The sequence below is a fragment of the Corvus brachyrhynchos genome, unplaced genomic scaffold (assembly GCF_000691975.1).
Source record: "Corvus brachyrhynchos isolate BGI_N302 unplaced genomic scaffold, ASM69197v1 scaffold319, whole genome shotgun sequence".
Classification (NCBI taxonomy): domain Eukaryota; kingdom Metazoa; phylum Chordata; class Aves; order Passeriformes; family Corvidae; genus Corvus; species Corvus brachyrhynchos.
In genome coordinates, this window is record NW_008246065.1 from 174,297 (window position 1) to 187,258 (window position 12,962).

Consider the following 12,962-nt stretch of genomic DNA (forward strand, 5'->3'; position numbering starts at 1 on the left):
GGGAAAGAGAAACTCATTAAGCAATTCACCCATTCTCCATTAAAGCTAATTCAGGTCACTGAAGCCTTCAGTGAGCAAATGACAGAAAACTAATAATACAGGGTTGTAATGCTGATACTGAGATGGACCCTTTCAGGAAGAAACCATCAAAGGACAAAACCTAAACAGTTCACTCTTTGTAGTGGCTCTCCTCCCACTTTGGGGTTAATCAGATTTCTCTGGTCCTGTCAGGCAGGAGGCATCCCCTGGCTGAGGTTACTAAAATATTCATTGAAAATTCTCATTGGTTTAAGTACCTGGCATACATGCCTGATTTTCCTAACTTCCCCAGTGAATATCCCCTCATTGGATCCAGTCAAGCTATCAAATCCATGGATTAAAAAGAAGGTGAAAGAAATAATAATGTATAGTTCTGCATTCCATACTTCACACTAATTCTGTTTCTCTCCTGATTCCTTCCAGCTTCTTCAAAGTTTTACTCTCAGTTTCCTAAATAGTTCAATAGTTGGTGTAGACAGCTCTGCATTCTGCACTGCTGGAAATACTGATTGGCTTTGAATCTCCTGAAAGAACTACTATGATGCTAGCTTTAAAATAAAAACATAAAATGGAACAAGCTTTACAGGACACAGGACAACAGAGCACAGGCAATTTACCCCAGTTATGCCAATTTCAAGGAACTGGTTTTGCAAATTTGCTGCAGGCACATTATAATTAATTTAAAGGGTGGTGATGCTGAGGGCATTATCAGGATGGTATATTATGACAAGGGAATGCAAATGAATGGAAATGGAGGTGAGAACTTACAGGCACAGAGGAGCCTATTTTCTCCATATATTCTATTTCATATGAGTTGCCATATTCCAATTCTGCAACAGAAACAAGAAAAAGTGGTGTTAATACATGCCATGCCATGATTTTTGCAGAAGTAAATGAGATCTCATTGACAAGGGCCACTCCCACTCTGCTCAATACCTTCCAATGACATATTAAAAATAGGAAATACAGAGAGAAAACAGAAGGTGCACTGATAGTCACTGATTTTCAACAATGAACCTATGACACATTTCAAGCAAATCATCTTGCCAGAAAAAAAATCAGCTTTTCAATTTGCCCCAGGGACCAGAATGTTAAGAAAGTTTCAGAGTCATTTCAGAGTACAGACAACTTTAACCCATCACGTTATCTTATCACAGAAAACACATTTTTTCAATAATTGGCAGTGTTGAATCCAATTTCCTTAAAAAAAAAAATTTAACAGCTGTTGAGAAATTAATTAATTTCTATTTCTTCATGTTTATCACACAATTCTTAATTACAACCAACTACTGTGATATCACTTAAGAAAAAGATACCTAAAACACCTGAATGCTCATGGACCAGGGGTGAGTCACCAGCCCAGCTTACTGGGCTGTTCTCACATTTTATTTTCAGAGAAATGAGTCTAAGGCAGGAAAGTTTACAAAGAACCCTAAGTCTAAAATTTAATAAAAATGCAAATCTTAACTGCTTCTCTGTTTCTAATCTCCCAGTTACACTGGAGGGAATAACACAGCATTTCTTCCCAACCCATGGTCACCCAGTAGCTGATACAGCAACTGAGAGATCTAACACAAGAAAAGAGATCATACCTTCCTGCACTCAAATAAAAGCAAACTTCTTACAATGACAACCTAATTTAAGAATTAAAAGCATAATTAATTTGTCCAAATGCTGTACTTTATTCTGTTTCCATGACTTAATTCAATAAACCACTTGCATAATTTGATTTCCATTGTAAAGAAATCCTAAGGAATGGCACAATAGCATTTGCATTATGATAAAATCATGTGCTTAAATCCATCTAGATTTGGACAGCTTTTGAAAAGTAGGGCTTGCATTAGGAAGATGATGACCATCATTGAAATGTTTAAAAACAAACAACCCTGAAGGTAATCTCTTGCCTGTTTTGTTGATTAAAAGAGTTTTAGAGGGTTCAATGTGATTTTACAATGCTTGATTTATGTTTTTTAATAATAAAAAGCAGTGCACAAGGACTGTAATTCCACAAGTTATGTCTTTTGTCAAACAACCACTGAAGAGGAAGAGCCACCAACTCTAGTACTTGTTGGGGATATTCACAGTAAACCTTGCAAGTGAAGAGAAAGCTGTAATAGCAGGCTCCTCACATTTAAATTCCTAGCACCATATGTTTAAAGTGGTAATAGGGAGCCAGGCAAGATGGACAACCTCCTGGTGTCAGATACCAGCGATATCCTATCTCACTCACTCTTCTTCCCAGTGAAAGCAAAACCCAAACTGGAAGGATGAATTCAAACCCTCTACGAGGAGCTGAACTGCAGGATAAAGCCTGAAATCCCAGGTAACAGCAGCGTTTAGAAACTGCCTTTCTGTATCCCATTTATCTCCAAGCAGCCCAGTGAGGTGCATCAGGAGCGTTTATGGAGCAGCTTTATGCTCCAAAGAGCAATCCCTGAGTGTCCAGGCAGGTTCACGGGCAGCAGACGTTCCGGCACTGTCCTCTGCTGGCACAGCCACAGGGATCCTCCACCTGCCTGCAGCACTGCCAGCAGCTCTGCAATCCCCGTCCAAACTGACTGCTGGGCCAACACAGATTTAACTTTACTGCTGAGAAAAAAAAAACCAAAAAGGCAGGACACAGATGGAAATAGTCCAAGTAGAAACAAAAGGAGTAACGCGGCTGGCTAAACGCAGTTTGTTTCGTCTCACTGCTCTCAGGAGTCTCCAGCATAATTCCTCTCTCTCCTCTCCTCTCAGACATCATCTCCCCTCCAAAATCTCAGGCTCTGGTTATCTCTACACATTCAACATTAGAAAAGCCCAGGCTATCCCACGAAGCAAGATAATTATCTTTTATAAACACGTACAACAGACTTACTAAGTGATGTCCTCCAACTCCTCCTACAAATAGCTGCAAGATTGCATCAGAATTTTCTGCTAACAATTACGGCTTATTTCGGGTCTGTGCAACAGGAAAATGGCAGCAGCTATAGGCAGTGCCTGAAACAGATGAGGGCTGGATGCACGGGCCGATTCAGGAGCTGGGCTGTATCTGTACCAAAGCAGTGTTGTGTTACAGGGTAACACTTACACGGGTGTCTGGGAGAGGTAAAAATACCTGCACTGAGAAACAGCCCTCAAATTACTCAGAAACTTCTCAAAGCTGCAGGAGCAAGACTGTGAAGGGGAAAAAATTATTATTTTTAAGAGATGTGAAAAGCGGAAGCATGGTTGATTATAATGAGCATGCAATCTGAAACCCCGACTGTACCATGCAGCACACAAGAGACAGGACAATTACCATTTAATTAGGAGCTTTGCTCACTTTCTTCTACCCACTTGGAAAGCTAAAATGATTGTTTCAGAGTGTCTCTGTATTCTTTTGCTCCATTTCCTTCCATATAGTTTCCATTTTCCCAGATTTAGGGGGGCTTATTTTCTAAAAGGTGTTTCTTTAAGTTATTTTTTAAAATTTAAATTTAAAATAGAAACAGGGAAGTCAGTGTCTAAAATTTATAATTTGACAACGAAGCCAAATGAATTCATCTAGACTGAAATACTTATCTGTTCAGAAGAAGACTCGACAGATTTCCAAAAAGCCTAGGGTACACGAGCACATGCATATGAACAAAAGCACTGTGATTGTTGTTGTTTCTGATGTCAAACACCTTGACCTACAAGTTTAGCAGTTCTTAATCAGTCATAAATTTAGACCCAGCCTAAAATGGCATAAAGGAGATTTAATGGCAGACTGGGACAGGGACTGAAAGGTTAGGGGAAAAAACATGAATTCTGATCAAGAAGAAAAAGTTTAAGCCAAGTTAAACTCAAACATGCTTCCACCCACAAAGCTGAACATCTGCCTTTGGAGCAGATGTTGCAAAGCAGAATTCCCTTCGGTAGCCCCAAGGAAGGCCACACACAAATTTTCTTAATTCTGTCTCTTCCACATTTCACAGACCTGGAATGACAGTTCTCTAAACAGAAACTTCCACCTTTAGCTCACAAATGCTTACAGGAAGGTATGGCAGGAAAAACATTAATAGGCTGATCTAGTAGGGAATTTTATCTGGAAATATGAATGGTAACTATCTTATGCAGGGGATATCCTGGACATCCTTATGCATAAAGATACCTGGAGCCCAGGAAGCTGGAGGAGAGATGGAATGTTAAGGGTATTAATGCAATACAGAAAATTCGAGCAGAATTTTGACATGGGACCTTCTCCCATCCAGGTTAAGGAACAGGCTCAGGCAGAATCAGTAGCTCAGTGACTCTGGAGCAGTATCAGACCCCAGTCTCCTGTGAAGGCACTCAGAGAATACATTGCACACAGAGAAGAACAATTAATCACACAAAGGAAGCAAAAGCCTTTCTCTGAAGTCCCCTCTTGTTTCCCTTTAAGCATCTTCTCTGCCCTGAAAACTCAACGTTGGACTACTGGGGTCTTATATTCAGCTCCCCATAATTGCCACGTTCCCCAGAATGGCCCAGAGAGCAGCATTTGTAGGGTTCCCTAATAAAGAGTCTGCATTCAGCAGAGTACAGGCCAACATCCTCAGCCTAACCAAACCCCCTCTCTCAGTAAATATCCCCCTGGCTGGAGCAGACAGTACCCTCTGTGGGAGAGCTGAACTTGGTCTCGTTGACGAAGGTGGACAGGTCAGAGGGCTGTGGGTAGTCCTGCTTGTCCGTGTTCAGGTCCACAGTCATGCAGGTCCACTTCTGACCCGTCACGGAGGACGCCAGTTTCTCCTCATCCGTGGCATGAACCACTGTGGAGATGACAGGAGGTGTTTCTGGAGTTGGCAGTGGAGTAGGGTCCTGCAGCAAACAAGAGCCAATTAATTCCATTATCTTTCACTAACACACAAAACAGCTCAATCTCTGAATTCCTCTGCACCGCCTGAGCCATCTTTTTAATTCCATAATCTCTGCTGCAGCTCTGTGTAAAATACCTAATGGAAAATACCAACTCTACCAGCAGCAAGTTTTCCCAGTATAACTAAGCTCTTTGATGATACACTTGCATTGCAAAGCTGCTTTGATAACAGGGAAGAAAGAAGATCCAGAGCTGTTGAAATCTGTCAGGCACTTGACACAAGTGGCACACATCATCCATCACTGAAGTCTCTGACTACCAAAACTGACTCTGTAGGCTTCCCTCATAGGAGCAAACCTTCCTAGGTCCACGAGGTCACGAACCCTTTCCCCTTTCTTCACTTCTATGTTGTCAAGCAACACAAATAAAAGGGCAGGATGGATAACAGGAAGAGGAACAGCAGCGTGGAAGGAGCTGTGCCACATCAAAGCAGTCAGGCCTTTGTAGAAGAGCAGCTTTTGTTAACTTCTCTTCCAAGAAAACCACCTGCCAGCAGTTTACAACATGGAATCAAACTATCCAAGCACATGTTCCTGGTAGATCAGCCCACTTGGTTTATTTCTGTTTCCTTTCCAGCCCACCAATTTGGTGCGTTTAGTTTCTTACTTCCTAATCTTAAAATTCCAGGGTGGATAGTGATGTCTCGTTTTTCAGACAACTGACTGAACATATTTATTCCTATCCTTGCTCCATCTTAACTCAGGGCTTTCCAAAATACATTTGCTAATACTCTAACTGGAATTCCCAGGGCAAATACTAGATCTGTGTTGTATACACACTTCTAGAGACCAAAAGGTTAATGCCTTATGGTTATAGCTTAATGCACTATACGTGGACACCAATAAACAAAACTCTCTTCTGTTACCAAATGTACAATTCCACAACTAAATTAATTAAATTCCCCCTTTTTTGCCCCTTCAAGAACACAAATTACATGCATCAAAACAAAGCAGCACTTTACCTGAGAAGGAGGATCTGACAGCGGGGATCTTTTTGGTGATTTTTTCACCCTAAATGTATCACTGAAAATAAAGGTCACACTGTTAATATGGTAATAGCAGCAAGAATCAGGTCACTTCACACTTAGCAAGAGACAGCACAGACAATGCAACCTCTGTAAGCCCTTCTGCATTAAAATCCCATCCATTAGGCAGCAGCACCACAGACAAACATGCCATGGGTACATATTTCTGTCATGCACTTGGAACAGGCCTTGATTCCCCAAAAGCTGAGAACAGCAGGATTGCCATATTTTTCATGCTAACTCCTCACACATTCACAGGGCAGAGTTACTGCTCGGCTGCAGTTCAAATCCCTGCTCCACCACAGGCACCCTCTGGGGCCCTGCGGAAATGATTTGGCTTCTGTCTGCTTCAGTTTCCCATCCAAAAATTAGGTCTAACCCACACCTTTACCTGAGAATTAAAACTGTGATAAACTTAGGCTCCAATGACCCCAAAAACCATGAAGAAAAAACCTGGTCTGCTTTAGATGAACAGAATAAAACCATCTGAGGCAGATGCTGTTCCCCAGGTGCCAGAACAACCTGTGTCATTACAAATGGGCATAACAATGTTTTTAAAAACAAATACAACAAGAAATATGGCAATTCTGCTTCCAGTTCCCCCAACACCTCACAGTGCAGACTGGGAGCATGAACACTGTAGCCCTCCAAAATCCCACAGGTTTCAATCAAGCAAAAGGAATGAAGAACACACATTATGTCATGATGGTGGATAATTATGAATGTTGCCTTTATGTTTATTCACAATTGGCTAAAATATTTTCTAACCAGAAATAAACTAATTCTCTATCTGTTCTCTTGATGCACATTGCCAGAGTTATTCAAAACCATTTATGTTATGAGCTACAAGAGGGAGAAAAATACCACAGCAAACTCACTGAAAAAGACTTTATGTTTGAACTGAGATGCAGTGGCAAAAATTAGTGCCCACCAGCTCATCCCTAAGCAATGATGGCAAGGTTGTCACTAGAAATTCTAATGGTGGGTTTCAATTGGCAGAGGGTAAATCAATACCACTTCTAGAGGGGAAAATAAATTGGGCAGCTGAATATTGGTGTGTTCAATGCCATTAATTATCCAGTTACGATGACAGAATTAATAAAGATAACTTTTTCCTTTAAGAAGGACAAGCACTTTATGCAGTAGTTACAAAGAATTGACTGTGCAACGTTGTTCAATGGTAGAAATAAAACTTCCATATTTTAGCTCAAGGATACAAAATCTCTATAGTTTTTAAATGAGGATCTTCTTTGATAGGCAACAGATAATGAGGCAACAGATTCCTCAAACTCATTCACAGTCAGGCATCTTACTTAAAATAGCTTTCATATGTGCAAGTGAAGTGAAATCATTAACATAAAAGCTTCATGCTGAATAATAACTGATCATGCTGCAAAATAAATAAGTAAAATTAAAAAGCCCATAAATCAAAGACGAAATTTGAATTGTTAGCTTAGAATTACTTACAACAGAGAACATACAGACATCACATCTTCTACCATCCTAAGACAAATAAGACAAAGAAAAGAGAGACAGACAGAAGGAACTGACAAAAAAGATTAACCTACAAATACTCTGTTAATGTGTTAAGGCAATCTGATCATGCATATTTTCTACCTGTATAATCTTAACCCCTACTTCTTATTGTGAAATACATGAGGAGAAAAAAAATATTCATCAAGTCCTTCAGTGTTTTCCAGTTCAATGCTATACTTCTGACACGCTTTCATCTTATAGAACACATTTTTCAAAGCTGACACCTTCAACTTCCTTTCAACACACTAACTGTCCTTGCCTTCGTGATGGAGGCCACCTGCTTGCTTTTCAAAACACAGTATTTGTTATTATATGAGATGCAAAACTGTTCCTGAATGGCAGCTAAGCTTAAGGAGAGGGCACGGTTATTCCTGGTTTTGTCATGTTTGCTGATGTGTTGTGACAGCACAGAAAAAGCTACTTGACCATTTCCCAGGTCAGGATGGAAAATGACATTTCTTTAAATCTCAGCTGTTTTGGTTCTCTCCAAAACCTAACCTGGTGTTCTGACAGAGCAAACTGGTATCTCCCAAACCAGAATCAAACCTTGCCAAACAGCTTAGGCTAGGAAAAGTTCTCATTTACTTATAAGCTTAGCAGCTTCTGCTCATCTCTCCTCATGTGCAATGGTCACGACAGCTGGCACCTTCCATTTCTAAACAGCCTCCAGCCATCCAAGAGCTTCCAGAGCAATGCCTGCACAAGCAGTGTCTCTCCAAACCACCTATTTTTACTCATCACTGTGAGCTGGCACTGGGGAGGCTTTTTGATCACCTCCTGTTTCAGGTAACACATTTGAAAAAGGCATTTTGTTACTTGTCACAGTTAACAGTGCTTACACAGGTACTTGCATCTGCAACTCACATCTCCTTTTTCTACTCCTCTGACTCTCTAAAGGCCCTACAAAAAGAAGCTTGATTCAAAAGGAATTAAGTTCTTTTCTACAAAGCTCCTCTTTTCTTTAATATTTTTCAAACGTTATGGACAGATTCTCCAATACTTTATTCCAAGAGGCAACAGGGATTTTCCTCTCTCCATGGGTAATTAATTAATATTCCAGAAGCCAATTTATTAGCATTAATTCCTTGCCTGTGCTTAGAGAAACAGCTCTCTGCATATTCACCTCCCTCAGTAATGTGTCCCACTCATTACCTGTATCTTCCACGGGCAGCTGAGGCTTTATTTCTTGCTCTGCTACGTCTGCAACAACTGCTGCTGCTGCCGCTTCAGGGGGTGGCTGATGCTCAGCATCACCTGAGCAATGTGATTTGTCTCCAAGCAGCTCAGCACTCAGGTAGACGACCAGAGAGCAATTTGTATCAAGCTGACACCTCTTCTAAAAACCTCATCTTTTCACAATGCTTAGACTACTGCAGGTTTCATTCAAGAACAAAAATGGCTAATTTTTATTGATTTGACACATTAGACTGAGCACATGGCTCAGATTCAAAGTAGTGCATTAAACTCATGCCTGGCTTCCTCACCTCTAATCTAGAAATCCCTGCCTTCCACATGAGGAACTCATTTTCAAACTGGTCCATAGGGTTTGATTTCTGCACCCCTCAACAGTGCTAATAATCCCTCCTGCCACTGCCTCCCCTGGCATCCCCTAACAAGCCTTAGGGTAATTTTCTTCTAGAAAGTACCACAGCTGCAGGCTGCAATGTGTTATTAATATGCAGAGTCTCCTCTCTGTAAAAAAAAAACAAACCCAAAGAACACTTGCAAAAGCAGGTTATGGGGCTGCAGTGAGCAACACACAACACAACACAGTGAAAGCAGTGCCAAGCACAGGCTGGGAATTCCTGCAGCCCTCCTGACCCAAGAACTTGTGAGCCCTGAGCTGGGGAAGATTCACTTCTCCCCCATGATAAAGACCAGCAGTGAACTTTGTGATTCTAGGATGGGGTTTTCCTGTGATTCATTTTCCCAAGGACAAATGTGGCTTAGCAAACGCTCTGTAAACTCATTTTGCCCCTAAATTAATAACTTTGGAATTCTTTCCAACATTCAAAGCAGATGGGAGAACCCAAGAGGCCCACACTGGGGGTCTGTCAACTCCAGCTACTGGAAGACACAAGGAGACTCCAGCTGGTTGCAAAAACTTAAGGATCTGGTGATGTTAAATTCCCCTCTACACTTCCCCAGTAAGATTCAAATTGTTCTGCTCTTGCTGTCAGACTTTTAAATCTTCTTGGTTTGGACCAAACCAGTTTGGACTGCAGGTTTGGAAAATGTGTCGTTTACCACTAAATTTCAGGTATACCTCAAAAAGAAGCAATACCAGAAAAAACCAGGCTCCTCTCTCAAAGAACACAACTCAACTTCACAGTGGTCTAAACTACCCATAAATCAGAAATGCCCCTAGGAAGAAAATAATAGCACAAGCTTCCTCAAATCTGACAAGGGAATTGAATTAGAAGCTTAGAAGGCAGGAGGCTGTTCAGAAAAATCTGAATAACCTCCATCTCATCCTGCACAGGAGGTCAGCTTTTGTACTGCTTTACATGAAGCATGTTATCTTCTTATCTTAAATTGGCATTTAAAATTTTTGTTCCCATTTTTGTTAGCTAGCTGGAATATTTAAACCATAAAGGGACATGAACTGAGATACTGTCTTATAGATACACACAGGAGATCAATTTCAGATATATGGGATATAAACTTAGTGGTCACCAACTCAAAATAACCATATCTGAACAAATAAAGCAACATGCAAATCAGCAACCAGCCACAGGGATTTTTAATCAAATATCTAAAACCAGCAATGTAGAAAATTTATCCTGGAATTTGTCACCTATGTTTAAAAGCTTGGTATTTCCCTAACATGTAGCAGTTTTGGAGATTTTAAACTTTGTGCACAACTGTAAGCTCTCTCACAAAAAGGAATTTTTTCACATTTTTTAGTTGTGTATGTAAAAAAGAAAACATTTCAATACTGCACTCTTCTGTTTCAGTTTATTTTCTTTTAAATACCATAAATCACTGGATAAAACCATTTTCCTGCTGTTTGCAGTATGAGATTTGTCACTGCCTTACTATTTCACATCCCACGCTCAAAAACAATGATTCATGAAATAGTTGTGCTGGCGTGATTACTTTGATCATCTTAAACAGCATCGATTTCCCAGGATGAGATCACAGAAAATTGGGTACGAACCTGATAAAATTACAATTTAACCAGGTTCAAAACTACACGGAGTCCAAAGACTTAAAAAACGCCGTTGCCTAATGTGGGTTGGTAGCTCTGGAAATATCAAATTATTGAGGAAACAGGTTGAGGGAGAGCAGGAACAGCCTCCCAGCGTTGACTCCAGCTGTGACCACCAACATCCACGGTCATCTCCCTCTCTCTATTCAAATATAAATCCTGTGTAACTGTGCTAAGGGGGAGGAATGGGCTGCTTCTATTCTAGAAACGTCTCTGCCCTTTAACTTACGTTTTTAGTGGCGTCTTCTTCTTCTTGGCAGGTTTGTTCAGGCTGTCTCCTTCCGTTCCATTCGTTTCGTTGGCACTGGCTGGTATCTCAAAGGAAGCTGGAGATTTGGAGGGTGAGCTGGCTATCTTAGAAGATGACTTGAAAGGGTCAATGGAGTCCTCACACATGTCTGGCTCGAAGCTGTACGTTTGTTGGGGCAGTTTGGGCGATTCCTGCATTTTTGTACTGGATGAGAAGGGGTTGAAATTGGGATCATCCCACTTGTCGATATCAAAAGTGTAAGAGCCTTTTGTAATGGGGATTTCATTTGGGTCAGTGGGCGACTTGGTCGGGGTGGTTGGAGCATTGTCAAGCTTCTCCACCGGTTTTTTAGTCTTTGGCCTCCGTAGCGGCATTTTAGCACCAGGCTTTTTCCCTGCTTTTTTGGGAGGAGGAGTGCTCTCCTGCTGGTCTTCGCTCCCCCCTTTCTCCTCAGAGTAATCGAACTCCAGCCTCAACGCAACGCCTTTGACGGGAGGGTCCTCCTGTCCCCCGGTGTCCGGCGGAGTCACCTCCACAGCCTCGGGGGCCGTTGTTAGAGGTAGTGTTTTCCTGCTGGCAGGGGGAGAGTTCTGCACCTTGCCACCTCCGGAGCTAAATGCACTAATCCCTTCGAAACGGTCCGGATCCAAAGGGTCGGATCCTTCAGGCACAGGCGGGGCCTCCTCTTTCTCAGCAGAGATTTTGGAAGGTTCAGTACATTCGGGCTTTGCTGAGTCAGCCTTCACCTCAGATGCTTTATCCTCACAAGCTGCGTGGCCAAGCTCAGGAGGTTCTTGTGGGGTTTCCTTCACCAGGGGAGCATCCAGAGGTTTTTTGGCTGACTGCTTCTTTTTTAAGGAAGCTGGTCTGGGTTTTTTCGTTCTCTTGAGGGTACTGGAAGCACTGCTCGAACCAGTACCGTACACATCTGCTGACGGTGCTAACGTCTCGCTGTTGCCAAGGTAAGATGCTCCATCAAAATCACTGGCCTGCAGGCTGAGAGATCGAGACAACGTGGATTTGGAAACTGGGACTGAATCCGTGGATTTTCTCCGGACATTTGCTTTGGGGTCACGATTCTTCGGCTCTGCAGAGCTCGTTCCTAAGGCATGGAGAGAATCGACCAGCTCGATGTTATCAAAGTCCAAGTTGTAGGTTCCACTGCTGGCTATGGGCTTGTCCTCGTCGAAGACAGTGGAGAAAGAATGGGGAGGGGGACGGAAAGGGCTCTCTTGAACTGGTTCACTGTGTGACACATCGGTTACGGGTTCAGCTTCTGAACACAGTCCTGTGGGAACACACAGAAAACTCAGCGGACTTCAAACACATTTTTACAACTGGGGCTTAGGAAGTTTTGTTACAATCTAATATTACTGCAAGTAAAAGAAAAAGGCATTAAAATCATACAAATTCACTAAGCAAACCGAAGTGACTTTTCCAATATATGAACTAGATTAGGGGAAAAAATAGATCTGTTTTCCCCAGTACAGGATTCAAGGCAAGTGTCACAAAAAGACAGAATACATATTTGCAACAGCCTCTAAAGCACCTCTTCTAAACTATCACTTACAGAGATGGGTATCACCATAATGCACTAAATATTCCAAATACCAGAAAAACTGCACATAAAGCACTTTTTTACTCCCATTTTCTACTACTACAAAGACTCACACAATCATGTCAGAGCTCTTATGCTCTGTAAATTGACTGGTGCTTCGGTAATTACATGTTGAGCTTAAGTTTTGTTTCCCATGCGCTATTTTTACCAATTTACCCAGAGGAAAATGGCTTCCTCTCCACAATCCATCAATACTGCTCCTCTATCTGCCCCAAGCACTCAATATACTCTACTCTGACCTCATAATTACAAGTTTATAATTAGAGATGAATAATTGAGAACTTAGTATGAAATAAATTATGGTAAAGGTAAAAAAAAAAAATTCATTTAGAGAACTCCACAAATATTTTCAGTTGAAAAATCTTCCTTTAAAAAGCTAGAAGGTCCCTACAGATTATTTAAACCAGGTTTTTCCAAGTG

General features: G+C 41.5%; 1 protein-coding gene across 16 annotated transcripts in view; it reads right to left on the reverse strand.

Moving 5' to 3' along the window:
* The window catches only part of TACC2 (transforming acidic coiled-coil containing protein 2), a 131,352-nt gene that overhangs the window by 21,125 nt on the left and 97,265 nt on the right, over positions 1 to 12,962 (reverse strand). For 11 of the 16 annotated variants that reach the window (XM_017746821.1, XM_017746820.1, XM_017746830.1 and 8 more), the window contains 5 exons: positions 10,904 to 12,212; positions 7,395 to 7,430; positions 5,865 to 5,925; positions 4,638 to 4,845; positions 808 to 869 (listed from right to left, as the gene is read on the reverse strand). In XM_017746821.1, coding sequence (XP_017602310.1) covers positions 808 to 869; positions 4,638 to 4,845; positions 5,865 to 5,925; positions 7,395 to 7,430; positions 10,904 to 12,212 — 1,676 coding nt within the window. The remainder of the gene's footprint in view (positions 1 to 807; positions 870 to 4,637; positions 4,846 to 5,864; positions 5,926 to 7,394; positions 7,431 to 10,903; positions 12,213 to 12,962) is intronic. The other 5 variants (XM_008643175.2, XM_017746824.1, XM_017746825.1 and 2 more) reach the window with 2 other exon arrangements.